The sequence below is a fragment of the Sceloporus undulatus genome, chromosome 1 (genome assembly GCF_019175285.1).
Source record: "Sceloporus undulatus isolate JIND9_A2432 ecotype Alabama chromosome 1, SceUnd_v1.1, whole genome shotgun sequence".
NCBI classification, from domain to species: Eukaryota; Metazoa; Chordata; class Lepidosauria; order Squamata; family Phrynosomatidae; genus Sceloporus; species Sceloporus undulatus.
In genome coordinates this window covers 375,631,997-375,659,944 of record NC_056522.1, presented here as the reverse complement: position 1 = coordinate 375,659,944, position 27,948 = coordinate 375,631,997, and the positions used below count along the sequence as shown (strand labels likewise).

General features: G+C 43.6%; 1 protein-coding gene across 1 annotated transcript; it reads right to left on the bottom strand.

The window, feature by feature from the left end:
- ATG14 (autophagy related 14) lies at positions 1-27,707 on the bottom strand. The gene is made up of 10 exons (XM_042470151.1): positions 27,398-27,707; positions 14,711-14,773; positions 14,573-14,615; positions 11,510-11,591; positions 10,269-10,506; positions 8,705-8,934; positions 6,631-6,748; positions 5,788-5,878; positions 5,587-5,672; positions 1-3,843 (listed from the first exon to the last, which is right to left on the bottom strand). Exons 1-10 carry the CDS (start codon positions 27,655-27,657, stop codon positions 3,534-3,536), a joined length of 1,521 nt encoding a protein of 506 aa, XP_042326085.1. The 5' UTR covers positions 27,658-27,707; the 3' UTR covers positions 1-3,533.
- Between the last annotated feature and the right edge of the window lie 241 nt (positions 27,708-27,948).

Sequence of the window (27,948 nt, the reverse complement as noted above, 5' to 3'; positions counted from 1 at the left end):
TCTTGTTAAAGATTTATTGCAGTAATACAATAAAGGGTCCCCCCCCCTTTTTTTTTTTTTAAAAAAACAACCACCCACATGTTTTGTTTGAACTCTACTGGTTTGAAAGTGGCACCACAAGACCAAGAGAGGAAGCGATCTGGGATCCTCAAATTCTTTTTGTGGGACTCTTCTAGAGGGTGAGACCCTCATTGCACATACTCCGCTTTGGGCTTTTACTTTTAGGGCAAAGATTCTCAGCAGGTGCTCAGCCTTCTCTTTGTGGCTTTGAACTGAGGGTCATCACCATAACTACACAGTTAACAGCATTATGATTCCATGTTAACTACTGTGGCTGCTTTCTATGCAATCCTGGAATTTGCAGTTTAGGAATTGGTACTCTGAATTCTCAGCCACAGAACTCTCTGATGTCTCACCAATCTATAAACCCAAGATTTCACAGGACGCAGCCATGGCGCTTCAAACAGAATCACAGCACTAAATTCTGCTGTGTGAAAGAGTCCTGAAAGATCTCACAAAATTCTCTGCTGGTTATCTTCAACCAAGGAGCAGATCAACTTTAAACAGACTCCCAGCCACTTCAGATAGTGCGCTCTGTCTCTGTGTAAAAACATTTAAAAGGTCAGCCCAATAAACAGTCATTAGAAAAGATTTTCCGCAAAAGATGCAACACCACCAACCTTATGCCAATCCTCTGAGGGAACCTTTGGATTATGGCTCAATGCCACACACCTGCAGAAAAGAGGCCTCACTAGAAAAGGCAGAACGGAGAGAGTGGATGGCACGCTGGAATTTAAAAATCTGCCACAGCTAACCAGGGATTAACTGGAACGTGGCTTCCTCGTGCTTATATTAGGAAGGGTTTACTTGGTATGCTCAAATCATAAATAAGAAGCAGAAAGATTAATACATAATGAGAGTGGGAAGAAAGGGAAACACATAAAAATATGTACACAGATGAGGGCACTGGGCTAGTCCAACAGCTCTGAACTGAAATATGCAGTAGCAAGAGTTCCTTTTCCAAGCTCTGGAAGTAGCCCCATCTCATTCACAATTAATAAAGTGCCTATTTTTAAAAGAATCTTTCTTGCACAGCATTCTTGAGCATGGGAGACCTGCAGGGCAATCTGAAGGGGTCAAATATCCATGGGGATAAATCCCACATTATGGCCATTTCTGTTTCCTCCATCTTGCGACTAACTTGACAGGAGCCTAAAGTGATGTGACCTGGACTATGCCACTTGCCAACATTTGTGGGATAGAGAAACTGCACCCAAATGTTAAAAATCAGGAGACAGAAATACAGGCATCTTTGGTTTAGCTACAGGATGGACGCTTCCCTTTACTTTCCCACAACTGTTAGGGTAAACCTGTCAAACAGTTACTTAGATCCTCATGCAACCCACCCCCATTCCTCCAAAATAACTATTCCAGGCACAGGGAGAAACATCAGAGCACACCAGAAACAATTTCCATCCTGTATGCACCACATGCGATTCCACAGCACCTTCCACTATGTCTGGCCCTGGCCCTGGCAGACAATGGTAAAAGCTTTTTACCTCAAGAAAGCTTTTATAAAGATTGTGGGGAAAGTAAACCATTTTTTCTGGACCACAACTCACAGGCTGCATCCTGTTAGTGTCATACACATGCATGTCACACTACACCCATGGGGTGAATTGTTTGTCATGGCACAATGGACGTATTCTGCTGACAGTTTCAGAGGTGGACTTGCCCATGTGGCAATGTTTTGCATTGTGGCTCTGCACTGCAGTTGCACGTTGCCCAACAGCACCAAGTCATTGACATGTGCTACACAATGTTGCTATTCTGCAGAGAGATTGCATAGTGCCGGTGTAGCGTATCTCTATAGAGAGATAGTGGATCACAACCACAGAACACCACAGAATGCTGGCTGGGAAGTTCTGTGAATGGTAGCCTAAAAACCCTGATTTGTTTGCTTTTTTCTTCCTTGTTGGGAGTACATAGATCTCCCCCAGAAATGATTCTCCATGCAACAACACTACATGTTATATCAGACATCTGGACAGAATAGCAGCCAAGACACTAGCTGCCAAGAGGAGTGGACAAGGGGCAATGGGATCTTTCAGACCAGCATTGATAGGTGTACAGCTAAGGTTTGAGGCCACCAAGGAAAATGTGAAGATTGCATCACACATGAACAAGAACACACATGCAATGCCGCTCCTTACTGTTCCATGATGAGAGCCGTTGCTGCACTGTGTCACTGGACAATGAGGAGTTTTGACCCATGTGACAAACTGAGGCCTGGATCCTTTTCGTTGGGATAAATGACAAGAAGCTGGCTGCCAAACGCATGTGCCTTGGTGAACTATTCCCACACTGCATATTTCATGGGGAAGGGCCAGCATACTCCAAGCAGTGTCCCACAACTAACTCCCTGCCCCATGAAATTTCAGGGCCTAAAATGTAAATCAAAGCTTAGACAGAACTAGAAGAAGGGACATCCACAGTAGCAAGCTGAGCTACATAGAAAAAAGGGCCTCAAGTTCAAGGTATGCTGTGCTACATCTGAGAAATAGCCAAGCTGGATGGACACAAGAGAAAGAAGAGGACTGCTTGGCATTCTGGCTGAGTGGGAAGGAAGGGAACATTCCCACCCAAGGAGAGCTGGCTTTCCATAAATACACAAGACAGGGAACATACGTGACCAAACAAGGAAACTCCTCATCACGTGAGTTTTTGTTAAACAACCATCCTGATGTCTGCAATAGGATCATTCTCTCTTGGCAATATGTCCCAGCTGCTCTTTGGTGTCTGCTGGGTAGTCTGCAAACTGTGTGTATTTCCACATGAGAAACATTCAGACAAATCTGTTACGGGATGGAAACAGCATACACACCAAAAGGCATAGCCTACCAACAATCATCTTCTTTTTTAAAAAATCTATTGGTTCTGAAGAACCATGATGATCTGCTGTATTAAAATTATGGCAACAGAGATTAGAAACCACTTTTAAAAATGTGTCATTTGTACAGCTTTCTAGAAGGGTCCTGAAATGTACATTTGTGCTGTAAAATTTCTCCTGTCCATTGTCAGACACACGCATACGCACTCACACATTTTAAAAAGAAAGAAACCCAAGAACCCCTTGGAATCTGATCAGAGAGGATGGATGGGCTTAATGCCTTGGCTTGACTTTCAAACTGGTTCCCTTTCTATATCTTTATGCTTCAAAACTGATTACCAAGTTACATGCTCCAAAGTCTGCTTCCCTTTTTGAGGGAGAAAAAAATCGAGAAATATAACAAGAATTCAGACGCAATTCTCCTGCTTCTCTCCTTGGCAAAACAGACAGGTTTCCCAAATCCCATTTCTGATGTCTGAAACGTAGGTCAGGAGGGCTTTAGAAAATGTTACCGCTCTAGTCAAGCTTGGGAAATTTAGGAGTACGCAGTTAGCAGTCTGATCCTTGTGTTGTTCGAGGCACTACTTAACTGAATAGGAAACGTCAGCTACAGTGATGGTGGATCATGGAGTCTAATGGTTCCTTAGCGGTGTCCAGTGTATGCTTTGAACCAGGAGGTAACCGAAGCCGCCGCAGAGGAGATCATACCCCCAGCACTGCTGCTAGCAGCAATTGGCTGCGAGGCCTGCGTGCCCTGACTCTGTAGCATCTCCGCTGTCTGGGAGGGGATGTCACAGAACCGTGGGCTGGGAAGATTCTCCCAGTCCGTCCCCAGGTCCGTCTCTTCGTCGCTGATATGTTCGTCACCACTCTCATCCGTTTCGCCAGCACCACTTGGGTCCACAAATTCCATCGAGTCCTCCAGGTCGGCACTGACCTCAAATGGACCAGATCTGAGGGGATTTAAAAAGCTTCTTGAAAAACATGTTTTACTTCAGACTCTTTTGGGTCAAAGGCCTGTGGGGCTGTTATTAGAACTGAAAAAGCCAAACTCAAGGGTCAGAGCTTGTCAAAAGGAACACTGATGACTTGGTGGGGCAGTCTACTCAAAGAGCAGCATCAGAAATCAATGTTCCAGAACAAAAATACAGATAAGGAAGGAACAGTTTCTGAAAGGATTGGCAGAATTACAGAGACTTATAGGGAAAGGGCTGCCTCCCCCCTCCCCCCCAAAAAAACCAGATCGCCTCAGCAAGGCTGCAAAAAACTGAGAATGCTTAGAAAGGATAAGGTTACACACAGAGCAAGTTTCCATCTCTTCTTTGGCTGGATAAAAGCCAAAAATATTCAAGCTCTTGTCTGGAGTCAGATATCTTTTGTTGGCTTCTGTTGCACAAAGTAAAGAAGTGTACACTTTTTTAAAATCCTGAAACAATTTTGGGAAAATAAGTCTCATTCCATTAGAAAAAACAAGAAGCCTTGGTCTTCTGCTGGGGTTTGGTTCCAGGACATATACCCCCCCTCATGAATACCAAAATCCATGGCTGCTCAAGTCCCATTAAATACAATGGCAGAATAAAATTGTGTCCCTTATAAAGAATCTGTGGATGCTGAGAACCAACTGTATTTTAAAAATTGAATTATTTTCTCTTTAATAATAGAATGATAAAGTTTTTTACGGCAAAGTTTTGTTACCTTCACATGCCAGAAATTGCATAATATGAAGATGTGTGTGAAGAGAGACTAGAAAACAATGATTCCAGCACATTCTATAGGCAAAGTATGCCTCCCCCTTACAAATGCTTAGAGAAGGCCTACAAATGCCTAGAAAAGTGTTCCTTTAGGTCCACCAGTGCAACTCTGTGGTGAATTTCTGGCAGACGTTGACCAGAGAATCAAGGTGGAGGACCTAGAGATTCCTAGAAAGAACATATTAATTAAATATGTGAATAATCAAACTCAAAACAGTCAAAGCTGCAAATGTGGAGAGCTGACTGTACTGATAATTTTACATGCACAAAACAAAGGCTTTTCTATTTTTAAATTTTCATGAATACACCAAGATAGTACAATTTTATGTGCTAAATTATGAATGAAACATTTTAAAGTCAGCCCTCCATATCAACCGATTCTTTATCCACGGATTCAATTATCCACAGATAATTGATTTTCTCATTTTATATAAGGAACACCATTTTACTATGCCATTGTATTTAATGGGACTTGAGCATCCATGAGTTTTGATATCTATGAGGCATCCTGGAACCAACCCCAGCAGATACGAAGAACCCATTGTGTATTACAAAAGCAATTAAAAAAAACTATAAAAAAGTTTAGCTTTCACATAAAAATAAGCATGGGATGTATTTCAGTTTCCCAAAATTTATAACTGCAACTCCAAGAAAATGTGGGGGGAAATCCCGTGAACCCTGCAATGATTTCAAAATTTCCAAAACTAGACATTGCTGGGCTTGTAGTCAGAGCAGATCCAGTGTAAGGCAATTTAACACTGAGACGTGGTTGTCAGCGTGGACCCACCAGGGATGATTTGGAGGAGGAAAGGAAGGTGGGAGGAGAGGGGAAATGAGAGAAAAGCTGTGCCAGGAAAAAGGAAGCACAGGACAGAGACAGAAGTAAGAAAAGAAGACCCAGAGTGCAGAAGGAGGAATCCCAAGAGGTGAAAGGCTCTCTCTTACCTTCCCAAATGTTCGGTCTCAGGGCTGACCAAGTACATCAGGTTCCTGAGCGTATGCAGAGGGTGCAGGAAGTCTAAATTTACATGCTAGAAAAGCGAGAAGAAAAAAAGCCAAATATCAGTCAAGCAAGGCACGCAAAGATCAGGAGGGACAAATGCAAAGCTGTCTGAGAAAGGAGTAAAAAGAATTCTTGTCCCTTACCTGAGAAAAGCAAAGGTAAAGGATATTGGCATTCAGCTTCTTCACTGCCCATGTGAACTTCTTCCTGCTGAGATTTTCTCCACAGAACTCACTGCAAAACACATAAAGTCACACACATGTGTGGGGGAAAAGAAGAGCAGGACTCCCCACCTATCTCCCCTTTCATGCGGCTTTGCTCTAGCACTGCTAGCCAGCGACACTGGGCATGATGGTTGCTTTTTGTTGCACCCACTGGGAGGACAGCCAGCCAGGGTGGTGTAGTGATTTGAGCACTGGACCGGACTCTGGAGACCAGGCCTTGGGCAAGTCAGACGCTCTCAGCCTCAGAGGAAGGCAAACCTGTCTGAACAAACCTTGCCAAGAAAACCCTGTGGCACTTTGTGGTTGCCACAGGTCACAAACAACTTGCAGGTACACATCAATAAGTGGGAGGACAGTACATTTGACTCTCAGTTTTGATCTCTGGTTTCTCAAACGAGGCAGCACTACTGAACTGTTCATGTAGTTACCCACAGGTATACATGGACAGCTTGGAGAGGGAGCGTTGGGAATATCTTCCCCTATGAGGCTACTCCAGTTTTAAGATTAATTAAATCAGGTAGGAATTATGGGCCCCTTCAGATTCTGTGGGACTGTGAGTGTCATCATTCCTCACCCTCGGTCAGCTTGGCTAGGGCTGCTGGGAGTTCCTGACAGGCAAGATCTGAAGGGCAACACTTCAACCATTCTCGATTTCAATGGTTAAGAGCACCCTTCCTCAAGGCGGTGCCTTCCACATGGGCTGATGCCAAGTTCCACAGTGCTCCTGAGCATAAGCCCTCGGGCTTCTCTGAGAAGACTCACCTGTTGTACAGCTTCTTGGGAAGGTTCACATCGAGTATGTGTGACAAAATGTTGACCAGCTGAGTTGCATAACACAGAGCAGCACTGATGGTGTAGGCGGGATTGTTATGCTCCATGTCTAGAACAGATGAGAGAAAAGCATCAACAGCCTGTAAGAGGCCTTGCCAGAATGAGCAGCTGCTTGGCTCTCTCCCCAATGTCAGATGGTATGGGTGGGCAGAGTGTGAGCCACTTCTGGAAACTGCTGTTTAGAGTCCTTGAAGCACTGCCCCAATCCACCAAAAACCCTTAAACCCCCAAATAATCATCATCATCATCTCCTCCCAAAGAACCCTCTGCAAACATATGAAAACTGAAGAAAATATTCCCATTCCAACCCCAAAAGCACCCTAGAAGACTACTACTCCCAGCTACCTCCGTTGTCCTCTGCAGTCCCTCTCAAAAACAGTATCACTTCCTGGTGTCATTTTGATAAAGACTGCAGAGGAAAAGAAATATATTTAGGCTTGTTCTGAGGGGTAAGGCCTGTGAAGGTTCTGGTAAGGGAAAGTGATCCTTGCCCTCCTGCTGTTCTTTGCGCTGGACATACTGTGATCTCCGCTATCCAAAGACTCTCAGCAACAACTTCAATAGGAATGCTGGTGTCCTCTTTTCTACATATGGTAGAACTGAAACCCAAAATACCTATGTGCTTGTAAGTATCACCAATGCTTTTCTCATGACAGAACAAGGAACTATAACTTGTCCCATCAAAAAATGTTACCTCCTTTTAAAAAATATTATTTCATTGTTAATTCTTTTATCTATGTATATCCCTTCTTTCCCCCAGTCCTGGGACTCAATGCAGCTTACACTTTTTTAAAAAGAAGCTCAGCTAAAATTTAACATATGCAAGTTAAAATATAGTTACATTACCAATATAATTTAAGGGTATTAAAAGCCTGCACTTTAAAAGAAAAAAACAACAATGAATAACACAGACAAAACATCATATTATTAAAGGTCTTTTCTCCATCACCAGTCACCTACAGGGCTGCTGAAATCACAGTCTTCACCTTTCCCTATGGAAGGATAGCAAGGACAGTTTCAGTGTAACTTCTCCAGGAAGAGAATTTCAAAGCCTGGGAACAGCCACCAAGAAGGCCCTCTCCTGTGTTCACGCCAGATGCATCTGGGAAGATGGTGGCATACCTTCCCACAACTAACCAATGGTTGTTGTGTACTTTCAAGTCATTTCCAACTTATGGCAACCCTATCATGGGGTTTTCATGGCAAGATTTATTCAGAAGAGGCTGAGAGCATGTGACTTGCCCAAGGTCATCTTGTTATGGTTTCATGGTAAAACCCTGGTCTCCTGAGTCGCAGTCCAACTCCCAAACCACTATGCCACACCGGCTCTATAGGCATGGTCTTTCCACTCTCCAGTACCTATGTATGTAAATTATACAAACTGAGTAACTGGCACAACTCCTCTGCACAAGAGGAAAGTCCTGGAGTTACAGAGGACAGAGAGGAAAGGCCCTAGACTTACATACAGAAGGCATCCTCTGCTGTCAGAAATGTAAGCTACACATCCTTCCAACTTTTGGGATTTCTGCAGGCAATATTGTGCTGTTGCACACATATCCTAGCAGATCTAGAAACTTTTTGGCTCACACGTAACTCTGTCAATAGTACTACCATGCTTTCTCCATCTTCTCTGCAATGTTGTTGTGGGCCTTCAAGTCCTTTCCAACTTACAGTGACCCTAAGGGGATCACATCATGGGATTTTATTGGCATGGTTTGTTTAGAATGGGGTTGTCTTTCCCTTCCTTTGAGAGCATGTGACTTGCCCAAGGTCACATAGTGGATTTCATGGCCAAGTAGATAATTGAACCCTGCTCTACAGAATCATAGTCCAGCACTCAAACCACTACACCACACTGGCTCTCTTCCCTGCACTGTGGCATGCTACTATTCTACATCTGTCTGCACAAGTTATTCTGAGTGCAGAACTGGGCATGAGGTGACACCCAAGCATCCTCAACAGGCTCTAAATAACAAATACTGCACCTGGCCAGCTCTTTACTCACCAGGCCCTTGAGTGGTTTTCTTCTCTTCCACCCAGTTGTAGTAAGCTGAGTAATCTCCGTTGCTGGGAAGGGTTATCCAAGGCCCTGTGATGCTGATGCTGGTGTCTCCATTGTGATCATCACACACCCATCGCCCGGACAGGTAAGTGGTCCTCCTGGCTTCTGCCAACTTGCTCACAGTGCTAGATGTCATGGCGCTGTCACTCTCAGAGGACACATCGGCAGGGTCCCTGGAAGAAAAGCACCAGACTGATACCAAGGGACTCCTAAATCCAGGACCAAGCAGACCAAATCCAACAGCTACAAGAGAGCCACAAGACAGGAGAGCAGCTTGTTTTCTGCTGCCCCAGAGAATAGGACCCAAAAAAATTGATGTAAGCTTTTTCTTTGGAAGTTTCTAAACAGAGGATGGACAGCCATCTGTCAAGGATGCTTTGATTGAGAGTTCCTGCATGGCAGAGGATTGGACTGGATGGCCCTTTTTGTGGTCTCTTCCAACTCTACAATTCCATGATTCTATGAAAAGTGATGCTGGGGGCATCCTGAGCTACGCATGGTAATAAATGCTTCTAATTACCTGAGCAGAAACAAAACTCTGGCCCTTTGTGTACAGCTTCCTCATCTGTTCTATCTGCCTCTGCCAGCCTGTCCCTCCTCTGTCCCCATGTTGACTCTCCCCTTGGTCTGCCACTTCACCAGGGTCCCAAACTCATCACACATCATTCTGCCCCCCTTCAAGCAGAATATGGGTTCAGACTCCATCTCTGAATAGAGCTTGGAAGAGTTCCTTTTGAGGAGAGGAACTCCTGGAGTTCTTAGCCAGCCAGACTGGGAGTTGTAGTCCCCAAAAATAACCTTTCCAACCTCTGCTTGGGGCTTGCTCTCCTCCCAACTGTGCCAGGACTCACACTTGCACCCATGACTGGCTCCCTGCCCAAGGCTGAGAAGAAATTTGCTAAACCACTTAGCAAATAAGGTGACCTGGTGTTAGTTATTAACTACTCCCTGCTGTTATTCAGATGAATACCTGAGGTTGCTTGAAAGGAAGGCAAGATAAAAATGTAATGAACATGAAAAACATTTTAAAAATGAAATGAAAGATCTGTGCTCAAATGGCACTTGTTTCTATGTAAAAATGGTTTGGATTTGGCTATATTACAAATAGGAAGAAGGCAGCTATAACTGTTTCCTTCACAGCTTCCTCATCCCCAGATTCTCGCTGCTTTCCAGTGTCTCCAGCTTTCCTGCACCCAACTCTACAACAAATGAATATACACTAATCCCTCCCTATTCGCGGACTTGGGAGTCTGTGGCCTTGTTCCTTTGTGGACGGCAAGCGAGGAGGGACAAAATGAGTGCATGCCCATTTTAACCAATGCGCTTTGAATATTTGCAGTTTTTCTGACTTGCGCGTGCAGGGGTGTGTGTGTCTGGAACGGATCCCCCATGAATCGGGAGGGACTACTGTACACATGAAACCCTTTCTGTCTTGCAGACAGAGAAAGCCAAACATCTCCTGAACACGCCACTGATCACACTCATTATTCTGCTGCTTCCTCCCTACCTCATGCCAATCTTCACCTCCTCAATAGGGAAGATGACTGAAGTCAATTCTAGGATGTGCGACCGCCGAAGGTTGGCCAGATGCTCATGCTGGTTTCTCAAGTCACAGTTCCTCTTCTCAACCAGCTCTCCCAGTTTGCGGTTGTGCCTCTGGATCTTCTCCTTCTTTTCCTGGTGGCGCTGGGCCCGGCGGTAAAGCTTCTGGTTCTCATCCCTAATTCTGAGGAGCCACTCGGAATCTAGGACAGTAGTGATTTTATTTTGTTTATTTTTCAATTAGTTTATATCTGGCCATTCTCCCAAAATGGAGCTGAGAGTAAGGGTTCAATGATGGCAGTTGAACCAAAACGAGACTGGTTTTGTTACTCTCTCACGCAGAAGCAGTTTTTATTTGTGATCGAAGGGTTCCTTTCCCCTCCCTTGTTGGCATGAATCTGGACTTGGAACAGAGTAATGAGCAATTTATTCTGCTTTGAAAGTTGGTACATAGCAGAAGATTCTTGGAATACCAGAGGGTATTCCCTCAATTCATACTAGTGCCAATCAGGGCTAGTTAACTTCATATGCTGAGAGTCCACCATGGAATGCACCAATTGTCAGCCCAGGGCCAAGATTGTTAACTTAAGAAAACCTGCCCTTAAAGCCCCTTAGCCATCATATTGTATGTGTGCCTTCAAGTCACCCGTTGACTTATGGTGTCTGCATGAATTTCATAGGGTTTTCTTAGGCAAGGAATACTCAAGAGTGGCTTTGCCAGCTCCTTCCTCCGAATTATCACCTACAGCACCTGGTATTCATTGGCAGTCTCCCCCCCCCCAGTAGCTTCCAAGATCAGACAGGACCTGGTACTATAGTTTTTTGTGGGTTTTTCGGGTTACGTGGCCATGTTCTAGCACTCTGCTAGAACATGGCCACATAACCCGAAAAACCCACAAAAAAACTATGGATGCTGGCCATGAAAGCCTTCGACTTTATATAGGACCTGGTAACTTTAGGGTATTGAGTCATGCCCATCATTACTGGAGTATTAAACTTATAACTCACCTTTTACTACCAATAAATAATGGTATTCAAGATGGCTAATCCTAAATGACAATCAGATAAAAGAGTCCCAGTAAGATTCGGAGGAATACTAAGATTATGCAGCACACTTTGCAAATGGACTGGGCTACGCCAGAGTAGGGGAAAACAGGAACTGCAGTTAAGATCAGCTGAGTCTTTTACTCCACGATCACTACTTACTTTTTGCCATCTCTTCGTTTTCTTTGCAGATGGTTTGCTTCAGCTGTTCAATTCTCATCTTGCAAGACATTATTTTCCACCTCTGAAAGAAAGGGAGCAAAGTAGCAGAAACTGTTTCAGCCCACTGTTTTAGCATTCTTAGCATCAAAGGCTCTGCCCCAGTTCTGCCCCAAGGCTCAAAGTAGGTGGGGCAGAACTGGGTCTATTCCTCTTTGGTTGCGCCTGTATATGAATTTGGCTGGAAGCAGCAACAACAACCCAAAGGTTTATGAAATCACAGAAAAGACAAACATTGTCACCACAATATCCTTGATCTATCTTGAGGCTGACATAATGCCATAGTTAAAGGAACATGCTGCATTTTGGCTTTGTACATGAGCATTTTCCTTCTGGAAGCAAGTAATAATATACATCAATACATTTCCTCTACCAAATTGTCCTGCAACCTGTATTGAGGGTGGGGAAAGTGCAGCCCATGGGACACATGTGGCCCCTAAGCCCCATACCAGTCCTTCAAAACCCTATATTTTTTAAATTGCACTATTTTCAGGCAATGATGGGTCAAAAACTGTATAAACGCCATGCTTCCCCCCCAATATAAAACAGACAAAAAATATCATCACCAACCCAGACTACACATCCCACCCCGCCCTAACTCTATTTTCATTGAAATACTTCTCAAAATGGAGACAGGACATGCGGTGTCATTACCCCAGTCACCGTTTTGAGAGATACTCTTAAGAAAAATGGAGGAATTTTGGTGTTAGCGGAGTTGTAGTCTTTGGGGCTCTGCCAATATCTGGGCAACACAGCTCAGGAATATAGTCTCCTCTCCAGGTAAACAAAGGCTTAATGAGGTATGAAAGAAGAAGAGCCCTCCCTCCAGTCCATCCGCCTTGGTCCAGGCCTTAGAGGGAGAGAAGAATGCTGGACCTGATCCCCTTCCCCCCCATCATTCCCTTCTCCTTTTGTGTCATGTCTTTTAGATTGTAAGCCTGAGGGCAGGGAACCATCTTGTTATCCCCTCTGTTGTAAACTGCCCGGATTCCCAGTGATTGGGCGGCATATAAATAAATCTTCTTCTTCTTCTTCTTCTTCTTCTTCTTCTTATTGTGTTGAAGTTGCATTGGGGGCTGTATCATAGAAGATAACACAGAGGAGACAATTGCCCAATGAGATGACCAGCTGAAGTGATGTGCCGGAGCTTATAAAACCCTCAGGATACCACAAAGCAAGAAAAGAACAAAGTGATACTTTGAGACTAGGAAAGCTGGTCAAGACTGAACAACGGCATCCAGACTCCTAGCTTCCTCCATGAACATCCAGGACTCTAAATCTTTACTGAGAGCAGAATAGGAAAATGTTGTAGACAGATGTGTTAGGGAAATTATGGTTCTTTTCAATCTTGGCTGAATACGATTTAGGCTACTGTAACTTTCTGAATAATTGTTTGGAGGAATATCCGGGATGAGATATTCTTTGGATATGTATGTTCCTTACTTAGAATAAAGCTTCCTTCACAGAACTCCTTTCCCCCCACACTCTTTTCATGTGCCTTTTGCTCAGTGTGTGTGTATTTGCCCCTGCAGTGTCAGGTGGAAAGAACAAGTCAAGTTCCCCAGTATAGAATCATAGAGTTGGAAGAGACCACAAGGACTATCCAGTCCAACCTCCTGCCATGCAGGAAACCTCAATCAAAGCATCCCCGACAGATGGCCATCCAGCCTCTGTTTAAAGATCTCCAGGGAAAGAGACTCCATTACACTCCGAGGGAGTGTGTTCCACTGTCGAACAGCCCTTTACATTAGTTCCTCCTAATGCTGAGGCGGAATCTCTTTTCCTGTAGCTTGCATCCAATGCTCCGGATCCTAGTCTCTGGAACAGCAGAAAACAAGCCAGTTCCCTCCTTAATAATGTCCCACTGAGTTATTAGTGAAGGGTGTGTGTGTGTGTTAAAATCAATGGGTGGTGGCAGTTCAAATAGATGATCTCTAGAGATAGCATCCTACTCAGGAGGAGGAGGGGGACCCTAGAATCACTGCAGGGGAAAACTGACCCTGGCCTTCATACAGTTGCCCACCCCTGACCTAAATCATAGGTACGAGTACGTCATGAATATCTGTTCTATAGCCCCATTTTAATAAGCTTTATATGGTTTATATGTTTTATGCGTTTTATACACACTTTGTTGTCTTATGGCCTGTTGGCTGAAATAAAGATTATTATTATTACTAAATCATAGGCCCTGCCATTTGGACACGGCTCACAAACAGAAAAACTGGATAAGCTATACTGGTTATTTTATACCACTGGAAATCTAGAACTTCAGCCAACAGGTTTATATTGGTTAACAGCATGCTCAGGTAACAATAACCTTTGTTTTTATTGATGTGAGGCATTCATCAAATTTATGAACATTTAGTCTTCATTTTTAAAATACAGGAATTGTGGTTGTGCTGTTCAACTCGGGGAAATATAATCTCATCATAAAAGACTGAAATCCATTATCTGTTGTATTTCATCTCCTCTTAATTATTTACTTTCATTTTAATTAAAATGGAGAATGAGAGCACTGTACTGTGTTTTGAACCTTGGGGGGGAATGCTATATAAAAGCTAAGCTTGCAAAGGGATCTTGTTGCACCGTTTAGACCAGTTGTCCCCAAACTGTGCTCTTTAAGGGATTTTGGACTTTAGCTCCCAGAATCTCAGACTACTGGCCAATATGGCTGAGGCTTCTGGGAGATGAAGTCCAAAATCTCTTGAAGAGCAGTTTAGTGAGCACTGGTTTAGACTAACTGAGAGAAAGAAGTTGTACAAATTGTTTCGCTCAGCTGGTCTCGAAGGTGATATACGATCCCTTTCCATATTGGTATTCCAGACTAACACAGCTATGTCTCCGAATAAATGCAAAGTGTTAATTGCTCCATGGGGCAATCCCACACTCCTTTACAAAAGTGTGCACAGGAGAGCCTGACTGGGCAGGGGAAAAGTACCATCCCTCAAAGCAATGAGCGATGCAGCTCCAATTAAATATGAAGTGGAAGGCTTTGTAAGGACTCACCAGCTGGTCAGTTATCCATTTCCCCTCCATAGCTTTTAATAACCTACAAGAAGTGAAGAGAAAATTAGCTGGCAAGCAGAATCACACTAGCAAACATCAGAGGTCAGAAAGACGATGCAAAACAGAATTGGCACTTACTGGGACTGGAATTCATGCTGCTTGTTTCTAAGGTGCTTTAATCTCTCCTTCTTTTCAGAAAACCTAGAAACAAAAAAATATGGAGTGGTGAATACAAATGAGGTCTTTTAGTTCACGAGAATGTAGTGGCTAAAGCAGACCCTGCAGTCAGGCTCATAACTGTAACTTTTAATCTCTGCACAAAACACTTTTGAGAATTGTAGGTGTTCAATATGTTAGACAGAAAATATCTATCAACTTTAGCGGTGGCAAGATGAATGAAATTATGCCAGAAAAAGGTTGGACAGCGACAGAGGTCAAAGAACTAAACCTGCCCCATTTACCATCAACATCCATGTCACCTGGACCCTTGCAGCCACACAAAATAGTTTTCACAAAACTTGACGTGACCAAAAAGTCAATTTGTTTTCTCAAAATATTATTTTGGCCCCTTATAAAGGGGGGGGGGAGGGGAGAGAAAACAACATTTGAATGTAAAGCTGTACCCCAACACCCAATTCTCCATATTGTTTTTTTGGTCCAAAAAAACTTTAAAAGAAGCACATATGTCTGAGAGGCTCTGGGGCTACACAGATTTTGTGGACAGCCCATGGGCCACACTGCTCACATATACCCCACCCCGATTTCACAGCATTTGGCTTAATTTAGAGTAGAAATGGCAGAAGATATTACTGGCCCATCAAAGGCCATGGCTAATTTTGGGGTAACCATTTTGATCGCAGAGGTGGCCTGATCCAGCCAATCACCTCTTACATTCTCAAGAAGAGCACAGGCCCAGATTCACTGAACCAGCTTAACTATGCTTTTAAAACACTTTTGTTGGATGTTTTTAAACTGAAGCTGAATGTTCACCACTCAGTATATTATAGCAGTAGATTTTTGCATTAGCAGGGACTTGCAATAGATGATCATTGAGAAGGGTCTCTTCCAACTTTATAATTCTATGATTGATAAGAGATGAATTAATATCCTATTGTATCTGTTTTGCCATGTTAATTGCTATGCATTTTTTACTATTGCTGTGAATTGCTATCTATTTCTTCTCTTTTTATTGTTAGTGTGATTTGCCATGTTATTAGATTCCTACTGTTATTTGCTATGTATTTTTTTACATATTGTATTATTATAAGTTGTTATTTTATCATTTTGCTGCTTTTGATTTTAGATTGTACACCGTAGGCAGGTTTTATCTGTATTTTGATTGATGACTATGTAAAGTGCTGTGTAAACTTACGGCGCTATATAAATAAACTATAATAATAATAATAATAATAATAATAATAATAATAAGATCCTGGAAAATGCACTCTTGCTTTAGACTGTTTATATCTTCAACAAGAAGGCATGTTAATTCTTGAGAGGAAAATACAACAGTGCAAGGATTGAAATCATCCCACCTAACCTAGAAAACCATGGGTTTCCAGACATGTTTATTAATGTTGCAAGCCCAAACAAGAGTCTCCTTCCTTGGAGGTCTTTAAGTAGAGGCTAGATGGCCATCTATTGGGGATGCTTTGATTGGATTTCCTGCATGGCAGAATGGGGTTGGACTGGATGGCCCCTGTGGTCTCTTCCAACTCTATGATTCTAAGAAAACAGTAACTGAAAAGTGCATGTTCAATATTATATTTAGACATTTATTTCCCCACCACTGTTCTTCTCAGTTCAGTTTCCATTCAAAACATGTACATTTAAATTTGTTATGGAATATCATGTCTCCATCAAGAGAAATTCCTGCCTTTTATGTTTTGGTAGCATTTTCAGATTGATTCATGTAGTCGTAAAATTTAAATACAGTATTAGTGGGGGAAAGGGTGGCAGGAGAATCCACTTACTAACAATAAAACCAACCGACCTCTCAACACATCTGCATATTAGCAATATGACTGAAAGTTCACATGCCCTTTTACACACACGCTCACCAAACAGGTTTTTAGTGAGTGCAAAACAGGGAAAAAAGAGATGTTTTTATTTTTAATCCCAGAACCGGTTGTGCCTCGGCTGTCAAACGCTTAGGAAATCACAGGAGGTTACACCAGAGGTGGCCCTGAAGTGCTCATCTGCAACTCGTCACTGATACACCCAGGTATACTCTATGATTACAGGATATGTGCAAATATTGATAGTGCTCCTCTGGCAAAACAGCTTTGTTGTCTTTTAAACTGAAGGCAATCTTCTAGACTTGTTGTATGATTAAACCTCATGACTGCATACTCACAGTCTACCCAGGTTGCTTGTTCTGCTCTCCCCAAAACAGAAACATACAGAGCTGAAAGAATTGACTGAACAAATGTGGCGTAACAGGTATTGCACCTGAACTATACAAATGCCCAACACTGCCATCAGAACCTGTACAAAAGCCATGATAACAGAGTTTCTGTTTACCATAGGAGGTGACACCTGGCTGACATTTCTTGCTTAGCAGCAGACCAGTTAACCGGCTGGGGGGAAAAGTAAGTGGTCCACATTGTCAGCTCTGTGGGGTTTATTTAAAACACACGTGACAGAGAACAATAGTGATATGGTATAAAAGCCAACATTCAAACCACACTGGCTCTCTATATTACAGTTCTCTTGGCATGATTCCTTCAGAGATTGTTTGCTACTGAATTCCTTTTGAGGCTGTGAGAATGTGACCTGACTAAGGTCACCCAGTGGGTTCCTATGGTTGAGTGAGGATTCGAACCTTGGTCACTCAAACCACTACACCATGCTGGCTTCCTTAAGTGGAACTTACTGCCAATAAATGTGCACAGAGTTGCACAAATTCATACATGCCCAAAAGTAACTCCTACTGAACACAATGAGGCTTCCTTCTGAGTGAAAATGGACAGAAATGCAATGTTCCTCTTTTCTCATTTCCAGCAGACCCTGTATGTTTCCAGTAATACCAAATAGTGACATATGACTATATTACAACTGCTTTTTAACAGCCCAACAACTTCCCATTACAGTAGTTGAAGGACCCAGCCGAGGAAGTTATGAATATCTGTTGAGCTGTCAAACCCACCAAGAATCCAAGAGCAAAATAGACAAATAAGTGCATCCTAGTTCCCTTTGGAGGAATAGCATGATATAGTGGTTTGAGTGTTAGACTACAGCTCCATAGACCAGGGTTTGATTCCATGGAAGCCCACTGAGTGACCTTGGTTGAGTCCCAGACTCTCAGCCCCAGAAAAACCCATGATAGGTTTGCTTTAGGATTGTCATAAATTCGAATCTGCTTGAAGGCACACAACAACAGTTCCCTTTGACCTGGTAAGCTGCCAATTAAAAATGACACTTTTCAACATAAAATCATAAAATGGGGAGAGAAATGGAAGACTACATGAAGCAGCAGCTTGCTGTAACATGTTACTTCAATTTATAAATACTTTAATCCCAAAAGGCTCTCTCTATTGACATGACAGCAACTGATCCATATACCATTAAAACTGGTTGGCAGGGAAAAAAGAGCACATTGGAATATAAACCAGTTCTTTGGAGATTACTCCACAAAGTATGCTCCTGTGAATGTTAGAAGCTACGCAGATATGCAAAGTGTATCACACCAAACTAATTGAATAATCTGTTCATAATTTGACTTCCACAGATTGCCTGAGGTAAGTACTCACCCCTCACTCTCCTCACATAATATGGAAATAAATGTGATGGTCATCAATAATACAGTTGGCTCTCCACATTTGTAGCTTTGACTTTTGCAGATTTGATTATTTGCGGTTTTGATTAATATGTCCTCTCTAGGAATCTCTTAAGTCCTCCACTGCAATTCTGCTGGAAGTTGACCATAGAGTTGTGCTGGAGAACCTAGAAGTTCCTAAAGAAATCTCTAGGCATTTATAGGTCCTCCAGCATGATCCTATGATCAACGTCTGGCAGATGTTTACCACAGAGTTGAACTGGAGGACCTGGAGATTCCTTATTCTCTCAGATAAAAAGGATAGTGTTTTTTCCACATTCATGGAGGTCCTTTACCCCTAACACTAGCAAATGTGAAGGGATGACTGTACTACCGACCTGCCTTATAAGGGTCATAGAGACACTGATGAAAGGGGCTGGGGGAAAGCATCAAATACTCTGAAAAACAAACACAAAAAATACAAAGGAATAAGGAAAGACAAACACTCTGAAGCAGTGCCACCTGGATTTGCCAGCAGGCCATTCTGGTGCTGATCGGAAGCTTAGCATTACTGGCCAGCAGGTATATGATATGAGGGTGTTTTTCCCCCCAAGGGGGGTTGTTGTTGTTTTTAATAGGTGGCACATTTTAAGGAGCTTCCAACAGTGGCCCAGATGTACTAGAACCAAGTTGAGTAGATCCAATGAATCAACTAGATCAGAAATTCCCAAACTTTGCTCACCCAGTTGTTTTAGACTTCAGCTTCCAGAATTCCTGACAGTTGGCCAACCTGGCTGGGGTTTCTGGGAGCTGAAGTCCAAAACCACCTGGAGACCAAAGTTTGGGAACTAGAATCTGGTTAAGTCAATAGTTGATTCAGTTGGCACCTTCTATTTGAGACTATAACAATTTGATTTAGATCAATATGTTCTAGAACTAGAACAAGAACAAATACTCTAGCCACAGTTGCTTATAAGGCCAGGGGAGTAGATATTTTCCAGCCTCCATATCTTCTTATGTTACTACTGCTGTTATCTTATGCTACCACTGCTGTTAACTTATGGATCAATTTGCATTTACAGTTAGAAGTGTTAGAGGTCTGCTAGCAGGCAGAAAGATGTCATATAAATAAATATATTGATTAAATTAAACAAAAAAAATCAGTAACGTTCACAACAGCCCTGTGAAGCAAAGGCGGGTTACAAACCGCCATTAGGGACGTCCTGAGGACGTTCCAGTTTGAAAAAGGGGCGTTTCTTCTAGACGCCCCTTACCCTATCATGGACTCAGTCCGTACAAAATGGTGGCACCCTGTTCATATGGGCACCGCCATTTTGACGTAGCGGACGCTCTGCATCCACATGTGGCGCAACGGAAGTGACGCTGCGAGTGCGCCCTTTAGCACTCGCGGCGCCTCCTCCAGGGCCTGAGAAGGAGTGCGATTTCCGCGCTCCTTCTCTGCAGCATCCGGGAGCCGCGCCATTTAAAGGCTGCGGTTCCCGGACGCTGCAAGCGGAGGCAGAGCTAGACCGCTGCTTCTCAGCGGTCTGTAACGCGCCATAGTTACACAGTTCATCTTGCAGAGGGCTTGCTCCAGGGCTGCTAAGGAGTTCCTGGCAGAGGTGAAATTAAATGCAGAACTTTCCCATCTTACAGTCTTTATCCATTATGCACTACTTGGTTTTGTTACCTTCTGGAAATGATCCTCCCATTCCCCTGACATTGTTGCCATAATTAGGCTGCAACACCAAAAATACATTGCACAAGTCAAGGGCAAAAGGACGTGTCTGTTTTTGTTAACTGCAGGACTTCCTGCCACACAATGAATCATTCCAGCTAATTAAATGTTAACCAGCTTCATCTGTCAAACACAAACACAAAATGACTAGGAAAGACACTTCCTGAAACAAACACTAGGTTTCAGAGCAAAGTGTGATTTGTGTGACTCATAATGAGGAGTTCTCCAAATCCTATCATGAGCCATCAAATCAAGAAAGCTATTATTAAAAATATAAATTTTTGGAGTTAGATATGAAGTTTAGAATTTAGAAATAGGAATTGCAACCACACATTAGTAGCAAGCATATATCTACTTAGGACTAACCCCCTCTGAGTTCAGTGAGAGATTTATAAATGTACAGTCTTCCCTCTGTTTGTGCGGACTTCGAATCTGCATCCCTTGCTTACTCACGAGGGGCAAATGGAGGGACTTAAAATGGGGTGCATGCCTGTGAGGGCGCACCACCATTCAAGTCAATAAGGCTTGAATATCGTTGATTTCCATTTTCGGAGGGGGGGGGGACGGAACAGTTCCCCCGGGAAAACAGAGGACAACTCTATATTAGTCTTCCCACCTCAGCCATGAAACCCACTGGGTGGCCTTGGGCAAGTCACATGCTCTCAGCCTCAGGGGAGGGCCATGGCAAACCTCCTCTGAACAAATCTTGCCAAGAAGACCCCATGATAGGTTTGCCTAAGGATTGCCATAAGTCAGAAACGAGTTGAAGGCACACAGCACACACATACACTAGTCCAATCAACTCAGCACTGTCCACTCCTGAGTAGCAGTGGCTCTTCAGGTTCACAGGAAGAGAGAGAAATCTCTTTTCCCACACTCCTGCCTAAATGTTTTATCTGAAGGTACTAAGGCTGAACCTGGTAATTAGTGCAGAAAATGCATGTATTCTACCACTTATCTTTGGCTGTTCCCCAAATTTCTTCCGAGTCAACACACCAGAAAGTTAATACAGAACAGGGCAGCTGTTCACACAATTGGGTAGAAGGGTCTGACCACCAGCAAAATGGCACAGCGTAAATCACAAAGCCCTTTTGTGAAGTTTACACATGATGGCATCTAAGGCTCTACTGAGATAAAACAAAGAAGAACTGACACCATTTTGCATCCCTTTGTAACCAAGTTATAATACAAAGCTGTTTAAGTAAGCCTAGAATCAAATAAAGGACCAGTCTTAATAATCTATATGGCGAGAAAGCAAAAGGTGGCAAGTTTTCTGCTGAGATCTCTGCTAGAGGCAATTCCAGTCTGTACAAGAAATGCCCACTATGAAGGCCAGAGTCTCCCTGACCAATCTTAGCATGGCAGACATTCGTACTGGAATGATACTATGTTCCAAAACACAGAGACAAACAGGAAGAATAAGCGTCCCTTTGTAGATCAAGGACAAATTCCATCTGGGAACTATGCCTAGAAGGAAAGAGAAGGAAATATCATTATTCTCCTAACTTTACAGGATTTTAAATTTCATGTAGAAGACGGAACAAGCTGGTTTTCTTCTGATCCAGAGACCAGGAAATGAATGAACAGACTCAAATTGCAAGAAAAAGAATCCCACTAAACATTACAAGGAACTTCCCAATTGTAATAACTATGTGATTGCAAAATAGATGGCCCTGGAGTGTGTGGGGGACTCTCCTTCTTTTGAAGTCTTTAAACAGAGGTTGGATGGCCATCTCTCGGGAATGCTGTAGTTGTGTATTCTAGCATGATGGGACAAAGATTAACTGGCCCTTGCAGTACCTTCCAACTCTTTGACTTCATATCTATATACCCCACCAGCATTAAAACATTATCTTTCCAACGTATCAAAAATATTTAAAATTCTTAAGGAGCAGCAGAACAACCATCCAAGATGCCTTCCAATGCTGAAGAGAGAGAGAGAGAGAGTGAATATAAGGGAAAATAATGGAAATTGTGATAAAACTTTAAGGGCAAGAGTTCTAGCTAATGGAAAGTGAATGGACACTTAAGCTGAATCACACATGGGTCCATCTTGCAGTGGCAAGACTGGCCATTTTCTATGAGGTCCTCTTATGCTATTCAACAGCATGTGTGAATGAAAAAGCTGAATGCAAAGACCAAATATGTGGGTCTTTCCAACATGACCATCGCAGACTAGGAATACCAATGTATCTTACTGGCTATTTCTCTCAGTCTCCCTCCCTCTTACATGCATACAATTTCTTAGTAACACTGACTGGGAAATGGTCCTGACACCACTACAGGTATAGGAGAAAACACAGAAATTGCTGGCTTTAGTCTAGCATTCCAAGACACACAGGTCAGAAGCTTCCCTCTTATGCACATCTATGGTGCATTGACACACATACACATGCAGACAATTTTATTTACATATAAACAACAACTTTAAAGAGAACACATGTGCTCACCATATATACTCAAGTATAAATCAAGGACTGGTTTTGGACCTAAAATTATGGATTTTGCCATGATCTGTGCATGAATCAAGGGTAAAACTTAAGGGCATGTAATAAAAGATGTAAAGGACAAAACAAATTCCAAGCTTTGAATTTAATTTGTTAATTTTGCCTGATTTTAACCCAGATCCTGGAAAAGCTGACTTAAGAACAGAAATGTCTTATTCAAAACCTTCAAAGCCCGATCCTTCATTGCTGGAATAATTGCATAAATTGTGAAACTGTTTTTCAATGTGGAATTTCTCCAGGGGCGGGGGGGGGGGACGAAGGCTGCATCCACACTGCAGAAATAATCCAGTCTGACATTGCTTTAACTGGCATGGCTCAATGCTATGGAGACGTCAGATGGATAGACTTAATCAGAGAAGCCAGGGGCCTGAATTTACAGGACCTAAGCAGAGCAGTGGAAGACAGGGGGGCCTTGGAGACGTGCCATCTACAGTGTCGCTTTTAGTAGGGGTTGAGGATGGTTAGCAACAACAAATACCTCCAAAGTAAACCCTGTTCCAAAGAAAGATATCCAATCTCCCTTGTAGCTCTTGTTTTCCAAGAAGAGAAACATGTCCCCAAATACACTTTGTAGGAGTACTCTAGTTCCAAGGGCTCATGTAACTAAAAGAGCCCTCTTGGGAAGAAGCCTAGCAAGTTTGTTTAGATGCTGACTTTTCTCTTACATTTAGGTACTACAGCAAAACTAGGGATTAACATTCCAAGCAGGTGTCTGTCTTGCTGGCCTCTTTCTCCTCCCTCCAAGCCCTTTATTTGTATAAATAGGACACTTGCCAGAAGTATTACTAAACACCACCCAAGCTATTTATAACTATAAATTCTGCAACGTAAAGACATCTGTCGTGCACTAAAGCGGGTATACTTTGTGCTCCTTAGGTAGCAATGAAGATAGCCAATGAAACAGAACACAAATCCTACAAAGAAGGAGTGAAAATATGTTTCAGCCTGAAAAAGAGTGAAGCAGAAAAGTTGAAGGATGGTTCTCCGCTGCTACAGAGAATAGAACCAGATATAACTGGGTTAAAGAGAGTAATGTCAGATGAAGACTAATTAAAATTAATAGTAGGAATATTTTGATAACAAAATTGATTAATTATAAGGTTTATGTACTCCCCTATACTTAGGCTAGAAAACATTATATTGGTGATCTATTGCTGGATTTCTTTCATCAAATGCGGGAGCGGACTGGACTAAATTATCTAGAACTCCCCCAACCCTATGACAGTCAATGGACAAGCACCTGTTCCCTCTTCAAGATGCAAGACAGAAGGCAGAAAATCAACCACTGTTCTGGTGTCAAAAACAAAGAGCAACCCTGGTGCATCAAACCAAAGGTCTACTGAGCCAGCATTCTCTTCTTATAGTGACCAACCAATGCCTAGAAGCCCAAAAGCAGGACATATGTGAAGAAGCACCCTGTCCAGGGACTAGTGTTCAGAAGCATATTCTGGCAATAGCTGTAGCATATAAACATTTTCATCATTAGTAACCTCTGATAGCCTTATCTTTCATTAATAGTCTGTTTTAAAGGTGATCTGCCAGCCATCACTTCATCTTGCAGTAGCAAATTGCAGAGTTCAGGATTGGAAAGCACACAACCAAAACAGTGCTTGAACTGCTGATCTTCCTGATCATTATTTATATTTCAGAGCATCCAAGTGATAATTGCACAGAGGCTAAGCCTGGCTCTCTTAGCTCTCTTTCATATAAACTTGTAGTGAAGGATCAAATGCTATCAACAGCATCACTAGTTATTAGCTGTGATAATTGAGAGATACTTTCCACAGTGTAATTCTGAATTCCACTTGGTAAAAGTAACCAAACAAGCATAGCTGAAGCCATCGGGCCATTCTGGGGGGCTCTGGGGGGGGGCAAAGATCTCCCTACAATATTTCAATTACAACTGCCATGAGCTCTACTTAGGAGAGCCAATAGTGAAGGACGATGTGAGTTGGCTTCTAAGACCCACAAAACAGTGATATCTTTATTGGATCAACCAAAATGCACAAAATGCACAAACTTTCTTAGCTCCACTGGCTTTTTCATCAGGCAAAGATGTTAAAAAGCATGCAGGAGCGGGAAAATTAAGACAACCTTAGTCACAAGCCTGCATTTTGTCAAGATGTGTCTATTCTCAGTTCAGGTGGTATTGGAGGGATATTCATTCAGGGAGGCCCTTCCACCTACTGGCCATGTGGGTACTTCAGGATATAAAACATTTTAAGTTCCATTTCCAAGACAAAAGGAGATGATCCCCTGGAGACCCAAGTTGCTTCCATCCTTTGTGATGCTACACTCTCCTTTGTATGGCAGAGAAGCGCTCCAAGTTTTTGCACCAAGAAGCATTTAAGTGGTTTTGTGATTAACATCATCATTCTCCCAGCATGCTATAGTGGTTTGAGCACTGGACTAGGACTCTGTCGGTCTCCGAGGATGGCCATGGCAAACCTCCTCTGATGAAACTTGTCAAGAAAACCTCATGATGGTTTGCCTTGTTGTTGCTGTTAGCCGCCCCTGAGCCCACCTCAACTCATGGTGACCCTATGGATGAGATATCTCCAGGCTCCCTGTCCTCCACTCTTCTGATTAATTCCTGTAGTTTTAGGCCCATGACCTCACTGATTGAGTCTATCCCTCTGGGATGTAGTCTTCATCTCTTTCTGGGGCCTTCTAGCTTTCCTAGCATCATTGCCTTTTCTAGTGATTCATGTCTCCTCATGATGCGGCCAAAGTACAACAGCTTCACTTTGATCATCTTGGCTTCCAGGACAAGTTCAGGCTTGATCTGTTCAAGGACCCATTTGTTTGTCTTTCTGGTTTTCCACAGTAACCTCCACACTCTTTTCCAACGAGTTGATTTCCTTCTTATCCACTTTCTTCATTGTCCAGCTCTCACATCCATGTACGACAATGAGGATTACAATGGCTTGATGGCTAGCCTCTCCATCCCTGATTCCTTGACTCCTATTTCCGTTCTGATCAAAGTTTGATCTAAGCAACAGGAAATCTTTAACTACTGCTATTCTGCTTCTTCATTGCCGACGTTGAATTTGTGTAGATCTTCTGTGGTCATTACTTTTATTTTGTTTATGGTCAGCAGTATGCCTGCCTTTTCACTTTCTTCCTGGATTGTCCATAGTAGCTGTTCCTACTCTATGACGTTTTCTGCTAGTATTATGGTGTCATCTGTGTATCTTATATCATTGATGTTCTTTCCTCCTATCTTCACTTCTTCTGAGTCTACCCCTGCTCTTCATATACTTTCTGCATACAAGTTGAACAAACCTTCTCTGGAGGTTTTTAAAAAGAGGTTGGATTGTGTCTTCCTGCATGGCCCTATGATTCTAAGTATGGTGATCAAATGCATCCCTGCCGATTGGAAACCATTCTGTTTCTCTAGCTTCTTCTAGCAACCTTAGGGTTGTGATAAGTTGGAAACGCCTGCAGAAGAAACGATTAAGAGGTGATATGACAGCCCTGTTTAAATATTTGAAGGGATGTCATATTGAGGAGGGAGCAAGCTTGTTTTCTGCTGCTCCAGAGACTAGGACCCAAAGCAATGGATGCAAACTGGAGGAAAAAAGATTCCACCTCAACATTAGGAGGAACTTCTTGACAGTAAGGGCTGTTCGACAGTGGAACACACTCCTTCCTCGGAGTGTAGCGGAGTATCCTTCCTTGGAGGTCTTTAAGCAGAGGCTGGATGGCTCATCTCTCTGGAGTGCTTTGATGGTGTCTTCCTGCATAACCAAATGTGATTGGTCTGGATAGCCTTTGGGGTCTCTTCCAACTCAAGGATGCTATGTTTCAGTGATTCTATGGGAACCAATGTAGATTCATTATACTTTGTTGCCATCCGGTATGAGAGTTGCATAATGGAAGTAGAATGTCCCAGATCATGAGACACGACTGCATCAGGATTGCAAAGCATGACTCTCTCCAGTAAGAGTTATAGTTTTAGAACCATAGAATCATAGAGTTGGAGAGCCCCCCAAAAGGGCCACCCAGCCCAGCCCCATTCTGCCATGCAGGAAGCCACAATCCAAGCACTCCTGAGAGATGGCCATCCAGCCTCTGTTTCAAAACCTCCAAAAAGGGAGACTCCACCATATTCCACTGAGAAACATCTCTCACTCTCAAGAGGTTCTTTCTCATGTTGAGGCGGAATCTGCTCCAGGCCCCAGTCCTTCGGCTGAGAGTTCCTGCACGGCAGAATGGGGTTGGGCTGGATGGCCCTTGGGGTCTCTTCCACTGCTGTGATTCTATGACTTGAGGGCACACAACAACAACAACAACAGAGACTTTTGTGGGGTTTTGGGGCTCTGTGGCCATGTTCTAGAAGAGTGTATTCCTGACGTTTTGCCGGCATCTGTGGCTATGAGCATCTTCAGAGACTGTTGCAATGGAGGTGAGTGGAATATATATACAAAGCCAAGGCTGCAAAGCATATACACTCATCCCTCCACGTTTGCGCTTTGGTCATTCGTGGATTTGATTCATGTGTTCCCTCTAACAATATCTAGCTCCTCCAAAGCAACTCTGCTCTCGGCTTTAACTAAAAGTTGCCCTGAAAGAGCTAGAGATAGGCCTTTGTGGCTCCTCCAGCGCAGTTCCAGGGCCAGGGTCTGTCTGGAGGACCCAGAGTCCCTAGAGAGGCGTCCTCTTGGGTTAAAACACAGTGCTTTTGTTATTGGCGGAGTATCCATATCCAGGGGCCTTGTGCCCCTAACCCTCGCGAACACGGAGGGCAATGGCACCCAGGACCCAGGGGTGCCCTTATGGGGCCAACCCACCCCCAGGCCCCTCTCCTTAGGGAGACCCACCGCTCCGAGTCCCGTCCGTCGAAGAAGACGAAGTCGCCCCCTCGGACGCACTTGGCGCAGGTGAGGCGGCGGCGGGTGGTGTTGCACAGCGGGCACCGCTCCACCGCCACGTACAGCCCCTCCGCCCCGGACTCCGCCGCCTCAGCCGCTTCCGCTCCTTCAGCGACAGCGCAGGCCACGGCGGGAGCCTTAATACTGATGCCGCCGCCGGGCCTCCGCCAACTAGGCCCCGACCGACCGCCGCTCCTGGGAGACGCCATGTTGCCGCGGGCGCCCGCCGGTCACGTGGGACTTTGTTTTCAACCAGGAGCATCATGGGAAAGGAGGAAGAGCGAATGCCCGGGGTCAGTGGAAGGGATGACGTAATAGGGGCGGGGTTAAAGGAGGGAGGGGTGGGCGGGGGTATTGGAACAGAGTGACGGAGAAGGGGCGGGGATTGGGATGACGCGTTAAAGGAAGGTTACTAGAGAGAAGAGGAAAGCGGTGGTAGAGGGATGAGTGGGCGGGGCTAACGGAAGAGAGTGGCGTAATAGGGGCGGGGAATGGATGTT

Excerpts from the sequence above, each read along its gene's own strand:
- ATG14 (XM_042470151.1), bottom strand. The coding sequence starts at position 27,657 with ATGGCGTCTCCCAGGAGCGGCGGTCGGTCGGGGCCTAGTTGGCGGAGG. Across the intron at positions 14,774-27,397 it reads GACGGACGGGACTCGGAGCG|GTTTTCTGAAAAGAAGGAGA; the intron begins GTGGGTCTCCCT and ends TTTTGTTTCTAG. Across the intron at positions 6,749-8,704 it reads GAAAACCACTCAAGGGCCTG|ACATGGAGCATAACAATCCC; the intron begins GTGAGTAAAGAG and ends CATCTGTTCTAG.